The sequence below is a fragment of the Nanorana parkeri genome, unplaced genomic scaffold, assembly GCF_000935625.1.
Source record: "Nanorana parkeri isolate BGI_ZX_2015 unplaced genomic scaffold, ASM93562v1 scaffold419, whole genome shotgun sequence".
NCBI lineage: Eukaryota > Metazoa > Chordata > Amphibia > Anura > Dicroglossidae > Nanorana > Nanorana parkeri.
The window spans coordinates 128,405-147,195 of NW_017306687.1; the positions used below are offsets into that span (position 1 = coordinate 128,405).

Below are 18,791 nucleotides of genomic sequence, written 5' to 3' on the forward strand. Positions count from 1 at the left end.
TGATGGTGTGTGCTGGTGGTGCACACTAACGGTGCTCTGGCCGGCGTCCTGGTGGTGCACCTCTTACCTCTGGCCCACGTCCCGCCAAGCACACTCATATCACTGGTTGCCAGAAGCTGAGTTGGATGCCAGCCAGAGCGTCTCAGATTGCTGAGGGGTTATCTATGGCCCTTACACATCCGCCCAGCTCTTAGCAACCTGGGATGCTTTGGATGGAATGGGGGCGGCAGGCCACCCCCCAGGTGACCCAAAGGGATGCTACCTGACGGACGGCCCTGCAATTAATAAAGGTGGATTTGGAGGTTCAGGATGACATGATCATTCTTTTTTAAAGGCAAACTATAGTTTTTTATGTACAGACAGTCCCCGAGTTACAAACATCCGACTTACATACAACCCCTACTTACAAACGGAAGCTATTACTGTACAGCAGGGGGTCCCAGGCTGCAGCCAAAGTGTACCGGGCAGCATTTCAGTAGTTGTAATGGTACAGCGCTTGTGCCGACGTGGAGTGCCCACCTTTTTGGGTCTGGTTGGTAGTACTGTATGTACATTACAGGAAGTTGGCTCTTGCTAGACATGGAGACGAGGAGTGCCCGTCTTTTTGGGTCTGGTTGGTAGTACTGTACGTACATTACAGGAAGTTGGCTCTTTCTAGACATGGAGACGAGGAGTGCCCGTCTTTTTGGGTCTGGTTTGTAGTACTGTATGTACATTATCTGTATCCTCATTAGAAAGATTTAATCTCACTTCCTGTCCTTGAGACAACAGGAAGTGAGAGGAAATTCACTCCTGTAAGAGTTATCATGGGAAAACGGTGTCTCCACTAAAGCTTTATCACCAATCCTTGTTTCCAATTTTCAAAATCCAAATGTCATAGGGACAGAAAGTGAGGTGAAATCTTCTGAACAGGGGCACATACAGCAAAACAAACATTACAGGGGCTTAACCCTTCACTATGCTATCCCCCCAAAAAATTGGGCCTGGAGTTACACTTAAAAAATGTACCAGTTCCAACTTACTTACAAATTCAACTTAAGAACAAACCTACAGACCCTATCTTGTTCGTAACCCGGGGACTGCCTGTATATCTTTCAATAATTTATTTACAAAGAGAAAAACGATTAACTTTTTTAACTGGGTTAGTAAAAAAAAACAAAATATTGCTTAGACTGAATAATACATATCGAGCACTTTGAGTCGGCATGTAAGTTCCAAGTAAGACCACAAGTTTTTTGTAGATGCTTTCTATAGCTATGCTTTAGAACACGAGAGATCCGTTGTAACATTGCTCCCTCTCTGAGAGAAGTAAACTACCTAGCCTAGCCGGCTCTATACCTATGGTCCATCTGCAAACTGCCAGTGCTGGGCTTTCTTGTAAGAAAACCCAGTATGCTTTGCAAACTGAGTGTCATGGATGTTGTCCTCATTTGTATTTGTAAGGAACAAGGAGAACAGGAAGAGAAAGGAGGTGAGGAGAAGTAGGGAAAAAATGGGGAATAGGAGGGAGCAATACATTACAAATGTTAAACTTATAAACTGAACGGAATAGAATTAAATAAATACAATATCCTTTTGAAGCAGAAAATAAGGGATATTGTAGAATAAAATGAAGGATCGCATATTTGTGATAATCTGATGCTGTGTATGTTAGCTGTGACCGCAGTATAAAGTCACAGTTCATCGCACAGTGTTACATACAGTATATCCTGAACTGGAACTTTACCTACAATAAACCTCCAGCTTGTTCTGCAGACTTTCCTAATATTCACTAGGTGCTATTTTATTACATAATGCTCTGGAATAGAAGCCGTCTTTGAGAAGTGAGAATTTATACTGCAAATCCCTCACCTTTCATAGAAAGTAAACAGCAGTATGTACATTCTCTTGCCTCCGAAAGTCTCCCGGTTCTGCAGCTATGCCATCCAACAAATGTACCTTTCATTGCTCCATGGTAAACACAGCCAAATGTTCACTGTTTGCCCGCGTTATCCTCCTCCTGCAAAATTCCTTTTTAACTCGGAGATTGGCAACTTCAGCACCGTCTTTCTATAGAGCTGGGAAAATAAGCTTTTGTGACGCCGGGGAATGCAAGTAGAACTCTGCTTGTTTTTCCTCAAGCAGCTACCATGGATCGGTTGATTTCTGAGGTTACAGACGTTGTAAATTATTGTAAGCCGTGAAAACTATTTTTGGTCCTAGTCAGTTTTATTGTTGTTCTCTGTCGCCAATGTACACCAATAAAGGGAAACGCTGCACGGCAGAGACATTTTTGACCCCTGCTATTAAAAACGCTGATTACACACATTTGAGAATGACAACCTAGCTTAGTTGACTCTATACATACGGTGAATTAGAAAGTTTTTTGTAGATGCTTTCTATTAGAGGTGCAACAAAATTACATTTTTAAAACCGAAAAAAATGTTAGGCCGAAAACATTTTTTTTCTTTTCAAAGTTTTTAAAATATTTCTATTCATTTCTGTTATTCGGTAATTCAGATACATCGGAAACTCAGAATAATAAGAATTTGTCTGAAAAACTAAGTTTTCCAAAACGAATCGCACACGTCTACTTCAATCATTGGTGGTTGGTGGGGATGAGCTCAGGTGTTGTCTGACATATGATGATATGATTCATTGGCAATTGACCCAAAACAGCCATAGAGTGTGTATACAGTATGTATAGGTGTATATACACTGAGTGGCCAGATTATTATGACCACCCCATCAGTACTTCGTTGGGCCACCTCGTGACTCCACGAGATGTTGAAAGGTGATGCGAGGAATCTGACACGGCACTGTTGCCCTTCTGTTGTCTTGTACCAGTCTTGCCACTCTCCGCTCTGCCCTAACATTGACTAGTCGCTGACGGCCACAATTCGCACGTTCAGACCCAGATTTTCGGCTGACAGTCTGGTCTTTAAACACTTTAACAACAGCTGCTCTTGAACATGTAACGAATTCTGCTGTTTTGCTGATACTCGCTCCATGGCTCCGAGCGCCAACAATCATCCCACGTTCAAAGGCTGTTAAATCGCGTTGTTTACCCATATCTTCAGAAACAAATCACTTCTTCTGTCGTGGTAAACAACCTGCTTCCCTATTTATAATGGTCTGGCCCTCTAGCAACTTCAGCGCAAAATTATAGCTAATTTGCCTACAAACGTCAGGTGGTCATAATAATCTGGCCACTCAGTGTGTATATTAAAAAAAATATTTTACTTTACTGTTGGGGGCTTCGGGGGACATATGATATTTCCCGCCTCCTGTGACAGCTGTCTCCGCCCCCACACCGCTCTCCTGATCTGTCACAGGAGGCTGGTGCGGGAGGAGAGCCCGGCCTCTTGTGACACGCCGGCCACTCACATTGCTCTCCTCCCCTGCACCACTCGGCCTCCTGTGACAGTTTCTCTCCTCCCCGATGGATGCTGCGTTGTGTCAGAGGGTACACAGAGCAGCACCCAGCGGGTAGGAGAGAAACCAGGCATGCACCACAATTTTGGCCCGAAAAATTGCACTTTCAGCATTTTGCCAAAAATGCCATTTTCAGTGGTTGAAATTGCGGTGCATCCCTATGTTCTATAACTACGCTTTAGAGCAGGAGAGATCACATACAACAATGTAACATTGCTCCCTCTCTGAGAGCAGCAAACTACCTGGCTTAGTTGGCTCTATACATATGGTCGATCTGCAAGCAGCTGGTGCTGGGCTTTCTTTTAAGAAATCCCAGTATGCTTTGCAAATTGAGTGTCATAGATACTGTATACCCCGACAAACTGGCCACACGCCCCATTCCACTGGAATTGTATATTGAAGCTTGTACCACATCACTGGTCCCCCGCCCAAGGTCCGCCTCTAAGGGTGAAATGTGTCAAGGGGGTCGGACCTTGGGTGGGACACGAGTGATGTGGTACAAGCTTCAATAAACGATTGAAGCTTTTCTTCTGTTTGTATGTGCTCATATTGGAGCAAGGATTTGCTCCAGCAGCAAGCACCCGGCTCATTTGAGCTGTGGAGGAGTGGTGCTTCTTTTGCGTATTCTCCTTGCATATGTCTATACCCCGAATTACATTTGTAAATAGTTGATACAAAAAAATTAAATATGATATAAATAAAATAGAAGTTTAAACTTATCAGCTTGGAAGGTAATAAAAACCTGGGATAGCCAGACATTCAGCATTTACACCTTCATATGATTTTAATGACAGTTTTACTTCAAAGCTGCCCTGTCTATCGTGTGTAAAGTACAGGTGGGGGAGCGCTCAGGAAAGCTGTATTTGAAATGTATGCAGCTGACCCCTTCTGAAAGCAGAAAGGGCTTCTGGGAAACGGCATTTTTGTCATAGCAGGCCCATAAATGAGTGCCCCACCCAATGGGTATGTAGTTTACCTGTGCTCATATCAAAAGATTGGTTACCAAAGGAGTTTTTATTTTCTCCATCCAATGCCTGTGTGCTTTATAAGACTCCCTGCAAATCTGATATCACTTTTTAACTTTGGGAATGTCGAAAATCAAACCCTTACAATCACCCTGCCCACAAATTATATGGGCACCCAGTTCCTTATCCCCCATAGGCTTCTATCAAAGATCCTGCTGCCTGACACATTCCTCCTCCCCTCACTGGCTCAAGGTGCCTATATGAGGTTTATCCTTATTATTTCCTAGTGTAGCAGCACATCCATAGACAACTGCCTGATACAACCGCTACTAATACAGCTACAGGGAGAATCATTATTTATCCCCTGCAGATTTTGTAAGTTTATTATTATTATTATTATATCAATTATGTACAGACACTCAGAAATCACTGATCATTGTCTGCTTGTACCCGCTCTCCAGCCTGACAGCTGTCACAGGAGGCTGAGCGAGCGGAGCATGGAGGAGAGCTCGATCTCCTCTGACAGCTGACTCCGCCCACACTGCTCTCCTCTGATCTGTGACAGGAGGCTGAGCGGTGTGGGAGGAGAGACGCCGGCCGCTCACAGTGCTCTCCTCCCGCAGCGCTCGACTGCCTGTGACACTTTCTCTCCTCCCCACCTGGACACAGAGCAGCGCCCAGCGGGGAGGAGAGAATACACGGAAGTGGTCAGTGAAGATGTAACCCCTTTTGTTGGTGGAAAATTACCCTCTTGCATTTGTGGTCAATTTATGTTGGAAATCAGTTCTCCGTTACTTACTATTTAAGGAACCCCTAGCAGCCTCCGGAAGAACTTTAGGGTTCCATGGAGTCCTGGTTGAGAATTGTTGGCTTAGAGTGAAGTGCCCTCACTGGATGACCATATACAAGAGTCTTCTCTCAGAGGTATCGTCCTCCCCTCTACAGCTTTCACATTCATTTCCTATCATTTCTTTCTGCAGTGCCCCTGTTTGTGACCATGACCAAAACCCATGTTATAGCTGCCTCTAAGGAAGCCTTTTATATCTGGCAGTACAGAGTAGCAAAGAAGCTGACTGCAATGGAGATCAATCAGTTGTTACGGACTAAGAAAGGGGGGAGAGAACGGTAAGCATGTGGACTATGATAACATTCACAATATCATGCTGTTTGCGGATGATCTGATTGGTTTATGTTCTATCATGGTTGTATTACAGGGTGTTTCACATTGACGATAGCCCAGCTGGTGTGGGCGACAGTCTGATGGACTTCAATAAAGCAATGGCGGTAAATGCAATATGATTATTTTTCATGGCGATTTTTTTTCTTAGTTCGTAACGTGAAATGTTAGAACCTCTGTCATCTTTTTATTGTTATGCGTGTCTTTATTGGGTAGATGCACTTTCTCTAATTGTCCTGATCACCAGTGCCACCAAGAATGAAAGTGAGGGCATATGCAAAATTTTGAATTGCGGCCAGAACAAAGTGTAAACTTTCCATTTCGGACACTTCCCATGTCGTAAGAGGGGCTTTCATCACATTGGAAAGATAACCTGTCACTTCCTGTTGGTTATGTGTTTGGATGAAGCACTGAGATCTTGAGGAATGCTGAATTAAGGTTGACCTTCTTATAAGAACATTGCATACATGTATACAGGAAGACAGCCCCACTGGGCCAAGCTTCAGTATCTTGCTAGTCAACCCCGCTGGCTCTTAAAATACCTGAACAATGCCGGCATCCAATCAGATTGTTCAGGTGTTTTTGGAGCCAGCCATGCCGACTAGCAAGATACTGAAGCTTGGCCCGGCGGGAGATTTCTCCACCCACACAGTTTAGCGTAGATGGAGGAATCTGTTGCACTTTTTCCATCTGACCATAGAAAATCTGCAGGTGTATGGCCAGCTTTAGATGTGGAAAGACATTTCTATGTGAAGACTTGTGCAGCATAAACAGAACCCTCACGATGGAGAAGACAAAAAGAATTGGTGAAGAGAGGCTGACAGTGTGTACTAGAAGACTGTATCAATTGGCACAAAACAGCAGGGGGTGAAAGGGAAGATTCCAAAGTATATAGAGATTAAACTATTGTAACCAGTTGTCAGGAACATACTATAACATAATGATTTACAATGCAATACATAGGTGTGTGATAGAAATAACAAAAGACAACAGCTGCTGCGGCAGCACAGGAAGTGAAGGGAAATCTCCCTAATGGCAAAAAAACCTGTCTGCAGCTTTTAGCGACCTCCTTCTCCATCCAAAAAAGATAGAAAAAGATCTGACTTTAAATATACTTTAATTGTTTTTAATGGTGAGGACCTCATGAGTCTTTGAATCACAGTAGTCTTGCCGGTTCCATAGAGGGGAGGTTACATATAGGTGGAAGTCTCTGATATCCCCACAAATGCACACAATGGCATCATTCTAATGGGACATCCTGTCCTATGGGACAGGAAAAAGCTTACTGAGGGGCTCTCTTGTACTGCTTACTGCCGCCCTATTTCTCCCCCTGGTAAACGTAGTTCCATTTTCATTTTTTGCCTAGAGCTGGTATGTTCTCCCCGTGTCTTCATGTGTTCTTCTCCAATGATCTGCTTTCCTTACACACTCCAAAAAGATACTGGTAGATAAACTGGTTTCCACCCCAAAATCGGTCTACCACAGTGAGTGTAATTGTATCAGACAGATTGTGAGCTCCTGTGAGGACCATAGACTATGGTCATGGTTCAGCGTTGTCTTTACTGCACTATAGAAAAATGCCATAACTGTGTCAATAGAATAAAAAATAAATATATTTCATCACAACACAGCAAGAGTTACAAGTAGGCAACATGCAGGCACCTTAGACCACAGGACACCAAGGCCTTGTTCACACCAAATGCAGACCAGATCCGGTCAGGTTTCTGCACACGCAGTGTAGTGGGTTGTGCCGCGTTTTAGATGCGTTTTTGATGCGTTTTAGATGCGTTTTTGATGCGTTTAGGGCCGGTTTTGGTTAAAAAAAAAAAAAAAAATTTTTTTACGTTAAACAGGATTTTTGCGTTTTAGATGCGTTCCAGACCAGAGCCAGAGCAGGTAAAATAGGGCTTGCCGCATTTTTTTCATCCGGTCTGGATCTGGTCTGGATCCGCACGCTGCGATGTGAAGTGGAGGTCAAAATACCATAGGAATACATTGGACGCAGTTTTGATCCGGTCTGCACCTGCTCTGGTCCGGATCTGCTCCGCGCTTGGTGTGAACAAGCCCTAAGCCTAGTGATTTTCCTGTGGTATAGACTTCCTCGAGGTGTATGTCAAAAAGAAGTCAGTTAACTGATAGGGGCAGTGCCATGTAATTCAGTCCATTGTGCTTCTGTGGTTAGCTGCACAGCCAGAAATGCTGCATTATTAAATAAAACCATAACAAAACACAAAGCCATTTATTTCTTGTTCACAGTTGTATCAGATTTGTTAACTCTCATCAGTGCCATATACAAAGTGTAAGACTTGCAGAGCGATTAGATTGTGTTTAGTGGGGAGGCACCAGAAAAGCCCTTGGCATAAACGGAACCTATTTTAACAGCAATAGTAATAAAATGTAGGAAATGTTAATTTATTTCTTGTGTTGCTTGTAAATATTGTGTTTTGATATTTCAGGCTACAAGAGATCTGATTTGCAGCATAACGGCATCGGATAAAGTCCTAATTGTGGTAAGTGTCATTGAAGTACAACGGTGCTTTATATACAGTATTCTGTGTCAGACTGTAGAACTGTCTAATTCCCTTCAAACATACATTCAACTCCATTTCCTTTTATAAGATTAGGTTACAAAATAAAAAGGTAACTAAGCGGGGAAAAGGGGGGGAGGGTGGTATATGAGGAGTGCCACACCCCTGGTTTGAATTAGAAAAGAATGGAGTTATGGAGAGTGGGGTTTTTTGGGCACTCGGAACAATGGCTCACATACAAAATAAAAAGGAAGATGCTGAGTAACTGTTAGTAGGGAAACATAGATTGTTCTAACCAGGTTCACACCATTTTCCAGACCAAATCTGGTACAGAAAATGGTGTGAACCTGCCCGCAGTACCAGTGCATTCCAGAGCAGACAAAATGAGACCTGCAGTATTTTTCTGGTCTGGTCTGGAACGGACTGCACTGGTGTGAACAGAGGCCAGAAATAGCATAGGGATTCATTAGGATGCATTTTGGGTCCGGAAACAATCTGGTCTGGTTTGGAGATGATCTGGATATGGTGTGAATGGGGATGTGGTGCAGTATGAGATATGTAGGCTGTGCACAATGCAACACTGAGCTAACTTGTCAGGTAGGAAAGCCGTGTTTGAATTACTCATAGAATAGATGGTGCTCTGCTGCACTGTGCTCTGCTATATTGCTGAAATGTAATTCATTAAAATTGAATGTATTATATAAAATCAATGGTTAGACATGCGACCGCATCCTCAGGAAAGACTGAAGACCCTTTATATCAATAACTCCAGATTAGGAAAGAATTCCAGCTACAGAATAATAACTGATGTAGCTAACATGTCTCTAATATTATGATTATTTGTGTACCTAAATACATTTACATTTTAAGGATTTTATTTGGAACACTATCATCCTTTTATTATAAGCTGACAAGTAGTGCAGTGGCAAAAAATAAATGTATATCTTTTATTTTTTTATTTTTTTTTAAATTAAAGTGACATTAAACCCTTGTTTTTTTGCATGTATCTACGGCTAGCAAGCATTAGATATATGCAAAAACATTTTTTAAAAAAAAGAGCAGTCACCAAAACTGACTGACTTTACTGACCTGTGTCTCCCCTGCTCGCTCCCATCCCAAAGATCTGAAAAATTCTCAAGCAGCCGTGAAGGATCATGGGGCGGGCACATGCGGAGTAGAGATCTTCGGCCGGGGGGAGAGGAGAGACACAGTGTAAGTCAATGCACACAGCCCGGCAGCGTGCACCCGCACAGACTCCGTGGGACAGGAAGACACAGCAGTCAGCACTGGATCAGAGACCGACACCAGCACTGGAGGGATTGCTGAAAACTCCTGGAAAGAAGAAGATGATCGGATCAAGAGGCATCATATAAGGTAAGTCCTTAAAAGAGAACTATGAGGTAAGTGTTTTTCCCCATAGTTCTCTTAAGGGTCACAGGAGAACATATACTAACCTCCTCCTGTGACCCAAAGCTCAGTATATAGCAAGCTACAGCTCACGGTATACTGAGACCGCCGCAGCCGGGACGGATCACGACAATACTGTCGGGATCCGCCCAGCTGCGTGAGTGACAGCTGGCTCTGCCTATCTAGAGGCAGAGCCAGCTGTACTTGCCCCATCCATTCCTCCGGTCATTGCTGGATGATCGGAGCGGAGAGAGGGGCGGGTCCCTGCAGGGAGTCGTGAGTGATAGTCACGGCTCTCTGCAGGGAGATGATCGAGAAGTGAGCGAGCGACGGTATGTGTTCGCTCACTTCCCTATCTATAGAGCCAACGTGTGACAGTTTAATTGTCACACGTCGGCTCAAACTATAAGGCTGAGTGATTTTCACTCACCTCATGGTCCTTTCAAGCAGCATTGGGGGGTTAGGGGAATGTTATCCTTTTAATGTCACTTTAACTTATTAAATACTATAATTGTATTGTACAAATACAGTATTAAACAGATACAGATACACACTGCCAACTTCAGTCTGCAGTGGCTTCTGCAAGCTTAAATCATTTTTTATCTAAATGAAGCCTTCAGCTTACATGTAATCACTGTGTCATAGCTGGCATAGTGGTCAGATGCTCAGGAACCACTCTGGTTGGGGACAGAAACTCTCAGTGGCAGCCAAGTCGTCTGCTGTTGACTGTCTAAGGCTGGGGTAACCAAACTCCGGCCCTCCAGCTGTGGTGAAACTACAAATCCCATGATGCATCTCCCTCTGGGAGTCATGTCTGCGGCTGTGAGAATCTTGCATTGCCTCATGGGATTTGTAGTTCCACCACAGCTGGAGGGCCGGAGTTTGGCTACCCCTGGAAGGGGTACCATTTATTAATGTGTCCTCCACACAGAGCATTGTGTTAAGAAACAACAGATTATGGGTAGGGAGGGGTAAATCTAAGTAAAACGTACCGTATGAGCACATAGGAGGCTTCTATGACTTTTTATTTTTAGGGAAGAAAGTGATACACCACATTAAACCTTTGCTGTCTATTCTTGCAATGTTACCTAGGCACGCGAGTCCGGAGCAGTGCATAGGTACAGTCTACCCAACGTGGCATTAGTACAGAAGTATGGACTGAGCTGCCGTGCTTATCAGATGAGTCTGAACTGCAATTCCAGGTGCGCGTGTTAGACCTGCTCATCGTTCACCAACATTAACCCCTTAGTGACTACGCTCTTTTTTTTTTCTTTTCATTTTTTGTACCCATGATATAATCCACATTTTAGGCCTGAAAATTACTTCTAACCCCCACACATTATATATTTTCTGAAAGCCAAGGTCCTGTAGAATAAAATGTTAGCAGTTTAAAATTTTTATGCTGCAGCACATTAGCGTAACGTATTATCAAACCCCAAAATTTTGTGAAAAATGCCCTTAAATGCACCAAAACACAATAAAATACCCATTTTGTTAATAATATATAAAAGATGAGGTGACAAAGAGTAAATAGATACCCTACATGCCCAGATTATAAGTTGTGTGCGTCAGTGAAACTGCGACAAAATTCAGTACCCCAAAAAGCCCATAGATGATGCTTTAAAAGCCCCCACAGGTAATCAGTTTAGATATATGCATAAATATTGGCCCTAGAATTATTGTTCTCACTCCGGAGTGCGTGGCGATACCCAACATGTGTAGCGCGATCGTCGTTTTCAGATGAAGGCGCACCCGACGCGGGTTTATGTGAAGACGCGCGTGCTTGCGGGGGACATTCCTTTATCGGTACCAAACCTCCTTGAGGCTCCCAAGGTCCTTAACCTACTTGAGCATTGAGTGGAGACCCGTATTCCCCATTCTTTTACCAGTACTAAACCTCTTTGAGGATGTCAAGGTCCGGGACTTCCTTAAAGGAGACTGGTTAAGGCTTTTCCCCATAGTTCTCCTAAGGGTAACGGGAGGACACAAACTAGCGTCCTCCCGTCACCCTAAGCTCTACACCTCGCGGTAAACTGAGACGCCGTAGCTGAAGCGGATCCCGACAATTATGTCTGGATCCCCCCAGCTGCGTGAGTGACAGCTGGCTCTGCCTATCTAGAGGCAGAGCGAGCTGCACCCGCACCCTCCGCAGATACCCAACAGGGTTCTAGTAACCCTCACGGATGGAAGTAAAACTGTACTTCACCCATCTGAAGCGAGCAGAAATGTCTAAATACTACATTCTAAGGGGCTCTCTGCTTTTTTTTTTTCTTCTGTTTTTCTTTCTCTGTGTTCCTTTGGGGATCTTTTGGAACCAGCAGCTGCTTCAAAAGGGATCTATAGGGCTGTTTAATATGTATTTGCCTGCAATAAATGTCAGCCAGCTGAAGCTCTGAAAGAATCGCATTTCTTTGCAGACATTTTGACAACATAAAGTATGTAACATTGTGAAATGTCTGTTTAGATATCCATGTTACAAAACTTGATACAAGTCAGTGGGAATAGACAATATAAGACTGTGGATCATTCATCGCATTGCACCAAAGCCTTGGATATTGCCCATGTTTTGGACAGTTTAGGTTATGTTAGAAACAATGTGTCCATAACTAGACCATGCCTAGAACAAACAGGTATTAGGGCATCATAGCTACTGATTTACCTTCTTTATGAACTTCCCATTGTAATACATCTAGCTGTTAGAAAACACATACTGATGTACAATCGTCTGTCCTTGATGACGTTGATGATGTGATGATGTGTGTACTATAGTTGCGCTGTCCTGTATTAAGCATATTTGACTGTCTCCCCAGCCGCCTGGCTATAATCGATCTTTCTGGGGTCCTCACATTCCTGGATCTGGAGTCCCAATACTCTGATGACACGGGGCAGCAGATCATTGGAGAGCAACTTAAGTTTGAGCGTAAGGATGTCTGGGACATGAAGTGGGCCAATGACAACCCAGACCTATTTGCGATGATGGAGAAAACTAGGATGTACGTTTTCAGGAACTTGGATCCAGAGGTAAATGTTTCCAAATAACATTACAAAAACTGTTATTGCAGAACATATCTTAGGAATTTTAAAAGGCAAAGCCTCCTATAAAGGATTAAAATTTTTTTGGTGGCGTGGAGTTTAATCTGCTGCTGGATTCTCTTTCATGGGCTGTGTAGTCCATTTTCAGTATGTGAATAGGAAGAGCACACAGACACAAAAATACCTTAAAGGAGAACTGTGAGGTGAGTGATTTACACTGATCCTCATAGTTAGAACCAGCGTGTGACATTGGAACTGTCACACGTCGGCTCTATAGATTGGGAAGTGAGTGAACACATACCATTGCTGGCTCACTTTCCGATCATCTCTCTGCCAGTCACTGCTCCCTGCAGGGATTCCCCACCTCTAGATAGGCAGAGCTCGCGGTCAATCAGGCAGCTGGGTGGATTTCGACAGTAGCCCGCAATATACTGAGGGAAGGGGAGCGGGGTGTTTGGAAGGAGATATTGTTGCCAAGGCAATTGAATCTAATTGGTGGCTGTAATGAAGAAACATCATTAGGTTTTATACATATGGTTACATTTAGGTTTTACACATATGGGAGAGACTGCAAAGAATCTTAACTGGGTGTGTTTGGTAATGCCCCTCCTGTATTTCTGACATGTATACAAAAGAGGTTTCCAGATCATCAGATTGCCAATAAAAGGTAGAAAGTTAAGCTGGCCATACATGGGAAGTTCGGCCGGTTCTTCAGGAAACGGAAAGAATTTGCACAGTGGGTGCCACTGTTGGCACCCTTCTGCCCGGCAACCTTCGATCAGCTGATTTGAAGGAGCCAGTTTGAAAATCTTTAAACAAACAGAGCGGGCAGCCAGTCAACCAATACAAGGGAAAGAGCAGGGGATTCCTCAAATAAAACTCATAAGCATTTATGAAGGAATCTGTTGTATGGGCCAGCCTTAGACTGGTCCCCTCTAGCAGTGCCTGGGAAAAATCTGAAGCCCTCAGCAGGTTGGCTGAGCTCCCTGTAAGGTCTAATTTTCAGTTTTTATTTGAATGTACTATAAACACACCAAGCAGTGTCTGCTATGTCATTGGCATCTAATGAATTAATTTCAATCTGAGAGAGGAACTGCTGCACTCCTTACCGGAACCCCTCTGTATAAAGGAAGGAGGTGTAGTAACCACGGATGGCGCCATGTATCTACAAATATATAGTAAATGTTACCAGCACACCTATGACTTGTGCCAATAATCCATCTTCGTTATTGATGCGCACTGTCACAAAACAATGTTTCGGGGCCACGCAGGGTCCCCTTCATCAGGTTTTAGTACGGAAAAAACATTCTAAAACCTGATGAAGGGAACCCTGCCTGGCCCCGAAACATTGTTTTGTGACAGTCTGCATCAATAAAGAAGATGGATTATTAACACAAGTCCTAGGTGTGCTGGTAACATTTACTATATATGATGGATTAATAGGCCGGCTTCTGTTGAACGTTGCAGCCCACAAAATGGAGAACTCAAAGACATTTGGTGCACGCACTTGTCTCTTGTGTATTAGTGACATAGATTGAGGATCAAACTATTTTCTCAAAGATCAGAAAGTATTCATTGTTCTAGTTTATATATAATAATTATTTAATAAACATCTTATTTAAGTTGTTGTTTGTTTCAGGAACCCATACAAACATCAGGATATATCTGCAATTTTGAAGATTTGGAAATCAAATCTGTTCTTTTGGATGAATTATTAAAGGTTTGTATTTTGGAATTATATAGGACAACTCTACCAGTAGAGGTACCAATAGGTATTTATGAATATTGAGAGTATTTTGGAAGTGTGTTACTAAGCATCATGTCATGTATTGTTCAAATCCCACCCTTTAGTGTTAAAGCTCAAGTCTGCTTTGCTTATATTGTAACCTCCATGGTTATACAGGGTAGCCCTGTACTAGAATGACAATGCTGCTCCTCCATGGATACAGAACAGGGAGTGAATGTGTGTTGCTGGCAGGTTCACACGCTGATAACGAAGGGAACAAATCTAATGCAGATACCATATCCAACAATTTTTTATTTTCTTTTTAGATACACTTACTTTTTTGTAATTCCAATAATACACTATTACACAGATTAACTGATCTCTGTTTTTATGAGTTGTCCCCAAGCCATATTGTCCTGACTTCCAAACCACAGCTTGTGAAAATGTTCCTTATTGGTTTTCCCATTTTAGGATCCGGAACACCCTAACAAAGACTACATCATTAATTTTGAAATCCGGTCATTGCGAGACAGCCGGGCTTTAATTGAGAAGGTTGGCATCGAGGACGCCTCCCAGTTTATAGAGGACAACCCTCACCCAAGGCTTTGGTAAGGAAATATGTTCATATTTTATATCATCAGCATGGAGTGTGTATTGGAATGCTTGGGGGCTAGTGATCTTTATTTAACTTATTTATTTAGCCTCCCCCTGCTGACTTGCCAAATTCGAACAGTATGTGGCCCCCTTAGGACCCCCCATTCAAGAAGTAGATTTTTCAATCGACTTTAGTCAAAGGAGCCAATCCAAAAAATATCAGCCATACAGCAACTAAAGCAAATCAGCTGTCAGAATACTATAGCTCGCTGGGTGGGGGGATCGGTTAGGGGGGGGCAGGGGCGTCCCGTGGCCGGGTGTCACACAAAGCGGAGACCAGGTGACACCCCACCGTGACGTAATCGCGTACACGCGACCATCTACTTGACGCCTGCCGGCAGCCATCTTGGTGTTGGATGCCGGAAGAGAGAGGAGGAGACGTTCACCCGGCGGGATGAGGTATGCCGCCGGGTCCCCTCCTCTCTTCTGACACTGTTGGGCTCTCGGTCCATGACTAAGTGCCCGACTTTTTAGAGGGGGTGACACCAATTGCTTTGGGGAAACTAAAACCCGAAAGCCGTTTGCTGTACATGAAGTAATTTATGGCATTGTTCTCCGATTAAGCGGATGATTTATGCTGTAGGGAGCAGAGCTGGCTGAGAGGGGATTTGTACTGTATGTGTTACTTCCAGCAGAGCAGTGTGGAATGTCAGATACACTGAGGTCTAGACTGGCGCTGGAATGTCATGTGAAGCCCTAATCATACGCAGCAATGTATTCCATGAAAATAAACACTGCCACAAAGCTGCTTTTTGTTACACGGACACCTTATGTCCAGGTGCTGCCTGGGCTATAAAACCAGTTCAGCAGTAAATCCATAGTTCAGTCCGGGACTTTCGCACTGGTATTAGCAGGGAAAATATAACACTTTTACATTAGGGAATAAACACACATTTTTAAAAATTAGTATATCAGGAGAATGTTTGCCCACGGAACAGTGTGGCCGTACTCTGCGCAATTAGGTGCATGCGCGACCGTTACCAAATGGTATGATAGGCCGATTTATGAAAAGCGGTGCGCTGCAGCCCAGAAGAGCTGGTCAGATTCCTTATCTTATATTCAGATGAGATCTGATTGGTGTTATGGCCTAACACATTTAGCTTTGTCTCCTGGATCCCTGGGACATATATAGTATCATTTTTATTATTTTAGCGCACCAACAGTTTGTGCACGTTTTACAACGTACAGTTGCAAGAAAAAGTATGTGAACCCAAGGCCGGATTGCCATTGAACATACCAAGGTGATCTGAGCTGGTGGGGCCTATTTTCAGTGGTAGGCCTGGAGCTGGTGGTCCAGTAAGCCCCGATGTTAATTTGGCCCTGTGTGAACCCCTCGGAATGAACTGGTTTTCTGCAGTGATTTACCATAAAATGTGATCTGATCCTCATCTAAGTCATATCAATAGACAAACAAAATGGGCGGAACTTATCAAAACTGGAGCAGGCAAAATCTGGGGCAGCTGTGCATGACAACCAATCAGCTTCTCTCTTTCATTTTTAAATCTTAACTGAACAAACTGCAAAAGAGAAGCTGATTGGTTGCCATGGACAACTGCTCCAGATTTTGACTGCTCCATTTTCGATAAATTCCCCCCGATGTGCTTAAGCTGATAACACACAAACAATTCTAATTTCTTGTGTCTTTATTGAACACACCCATTAAACATTCACAGCGCTGGAGGAAAAAGTAAGTGAACCCACAGACTAATTACTTCAACAAAAGCTAATTGGAGTCAGTAGATTGCAGACCTGGAGTCCAATTAATGAAATGAGTTTGGAGGTGTGAATTAGAGCTACTTTGATTGATAAAAGGCACTCAAACACTTTAAGATTGCTGTTCATAAGAACATCAACTGATGTGAACCATGCCTCGTAAATAAGAGCTCTCTGAAGACATACGATGAAGAGTAGTTGATCTGCATAAGGCTGGATTGGATACAAAACAATCTCAAAGTGTTAAATCATCCATCAGTCGGCAGACAAATTCTTCCCTTCCCTCCTGAAGAGGGAAGTTTTTAGGGATTGCCTCAAGGTAGAACAGATTAGGAGATGGGGTAAGGAGTTTCAGAGGATGAGAGAAGCTCTGGAGAAGTCCTGGAGGCGGGCATGGGAGGAGGTTGAACTCGATTGACTTGTGTCTTTTTTCAACCTGACTTAACTAACTATGAGGTGATGAGGGAGCAGGAGGTCTTGGGAGGAGCATAGAGGACGGCTTAGATGTTATATTGAGAAGAGGTTGGAGATGTATAACATTTTAGACATTTTCCTTTTGAGATGCGACTCTTAGGGGTTTATTTATTAACAATTCGCAGAGCCATTCGCCCTGCAAATCTCCCCGAACGTTCATTCTGTGCACATGGGGGCAGAAACAAATGTTCTTTGTATATTTTCTTTTTCAGGTCGAATGTAATATTCAGAAAATAGCGCATGATGGCCACTAGCTGGAGCTGAGGAGCATAGGAAAAAATACCATATTTCCTGTGCTCCACAGCTACATTTAGTGGCCATAATGCGCTATTATATTACATTACATTTGACTTGAAAAACGTTCACAGAATATTCACAGGGTGAATGGCACTGCAAATTATTTATAAATACACCCCCCATTTTTTTTTACATAAAAGGGCATGTGTAAGCCTCTCCCACCCCATATATTCAGGAACTAATGCTCCTTTGTAGTCAGAACCGCACTGATACGTACCTGAACATAGAGGTGATGAACCTGCCAAACTTGACCTGAGGTGTGCCGTAGTCGCTATTGGTCAGTATGCAAATAAGGGGGCATACTCCAAAGAGTAAAATGTTATAAAAAAGGGGTAAGGGCGGCTGGGGCGTCACGGACATACCGACAGGTGAGTAGGGGAAATGGGGATTTAAATGTGTGGGGCTCTTCCCACAAACACAGCTAACAAGTTAGCCTAAAACTTATTCTAGGTGGAATATACTAGAAATGGTTACTTACCTTAACCCCGGGTCCTGCAGGCCTCCCCCTGTTAGTTCTGGTATTGTGGCTTATCACAAAACATAAACATGCCTCTCCCACCCCATAAAATCAGACTCTAATGCTCATTTATTCTAGGGGGACTATACTAGAAATTATTACTTACCCTAATCTAGGGTGCTGCAGGCTTCAATTATTCAGAGGAAATATACTCGAATGGATTACTTACCCTAATCCAGGATCCCGCAGGCTTCCTCCTTCTAGTTCTGGTATTGTGACCAAGCAAAAAACTTCTGACATTGTGGCTGCCTATATCATCACTTACAAAGCAGGACCAGTGCCTCCTCTATTACATCCCTCTAAATGGCTAAATGAGCATTGTTCACAGAGCTCAATACCTCAAGCTGAGACCAAGAGTCAAACCATTGACTTATCCCTTAGTGGATGGCTTGGTCCCTAATTTCAGTACTTCAACGGTTACCTTATGGTGTTCCTATATGTTTGAATAAAATAACATTCTTATATGAATATACATTTTATAGGCGCTTACTGGCTGAGGCCGCCCTTCAGAAACTGGATCTTCAAACTGCTGAACAAGCATTTGTACGCTGCAAAGACTACCAAGGCATAGAGTTTGTGAAGCGGCTGGGCAACCTACAGAGTGAGCCAATGAAGCAAGCCGAGGTGTCTGCCTACTTTGGCAGGTTTGAGGAAGCAGAGAGGATGTATTTGGATATGGACAGAAGGTGAGACTGCAAAAACTGTCTAGGAAAAAAAACCCCACACAGTATATGTTGGAATTGAAATGCCACACCAATTAAAATAGTCCAGATACTCTTCAGTGTTCCCCTATATCTTCTCTCTTCAGTGTTCTCCTATATCGCCTCTCTTCAGTGTTCCCCTATATCTTCTCTCTTCAGCGTTCTCCTATATCTTCTCTCTTCAG

The 18,791-nt window shown here is 43.3% G+C and overlaps 1 protein-coding gene across 1 annotated transcript in view; it reads left to right on the forward strand.

The window, feature by feature from the left end:
* WDR35 (WD repeat domain 35) overlaps positions 1 to 18,791 on the forward strand; it is a 64,601-nt gene that overhangs the window by 22,933 nt on the left and 22,877 nt on the right. The window contains exons 14-21 of the mRNA XM_018559887.1: positions 5,343 to 5,504; positions 5,594 to 5,663; positions 8,013 to 8,066; positions 10,584 to 10,693; positions 12,302 to 12,512; positions 14,164 to 14,244; positions 14,722 to 14,858; positions 18,388 to 18,591. Of these exons, the coding sequence (XP_018415389.1) occupies positions 5,343 to 5,504; positions 5,594 to 5,663; positions 8,013 to 8,066; positions 10,584 to 10,693; positions 12,302 to 12,512; positions 14,164 to 14,244; positions 14,722 to 14,858; positions 18,388 to 18,591 (1,029 nt within the window). The remainder of the gene's footprint in view (positions 1 to 5,342; positions 5,505 to 5,593; positions 5,664 to 8,012; positions 8,067 to 10,583; positions 10,694 to 12,301; positions 12,513 to 14,163; positions 14,245 to 14,721; positions 14,859 to 18,387; positions 18,592 to 18,791) is intronic.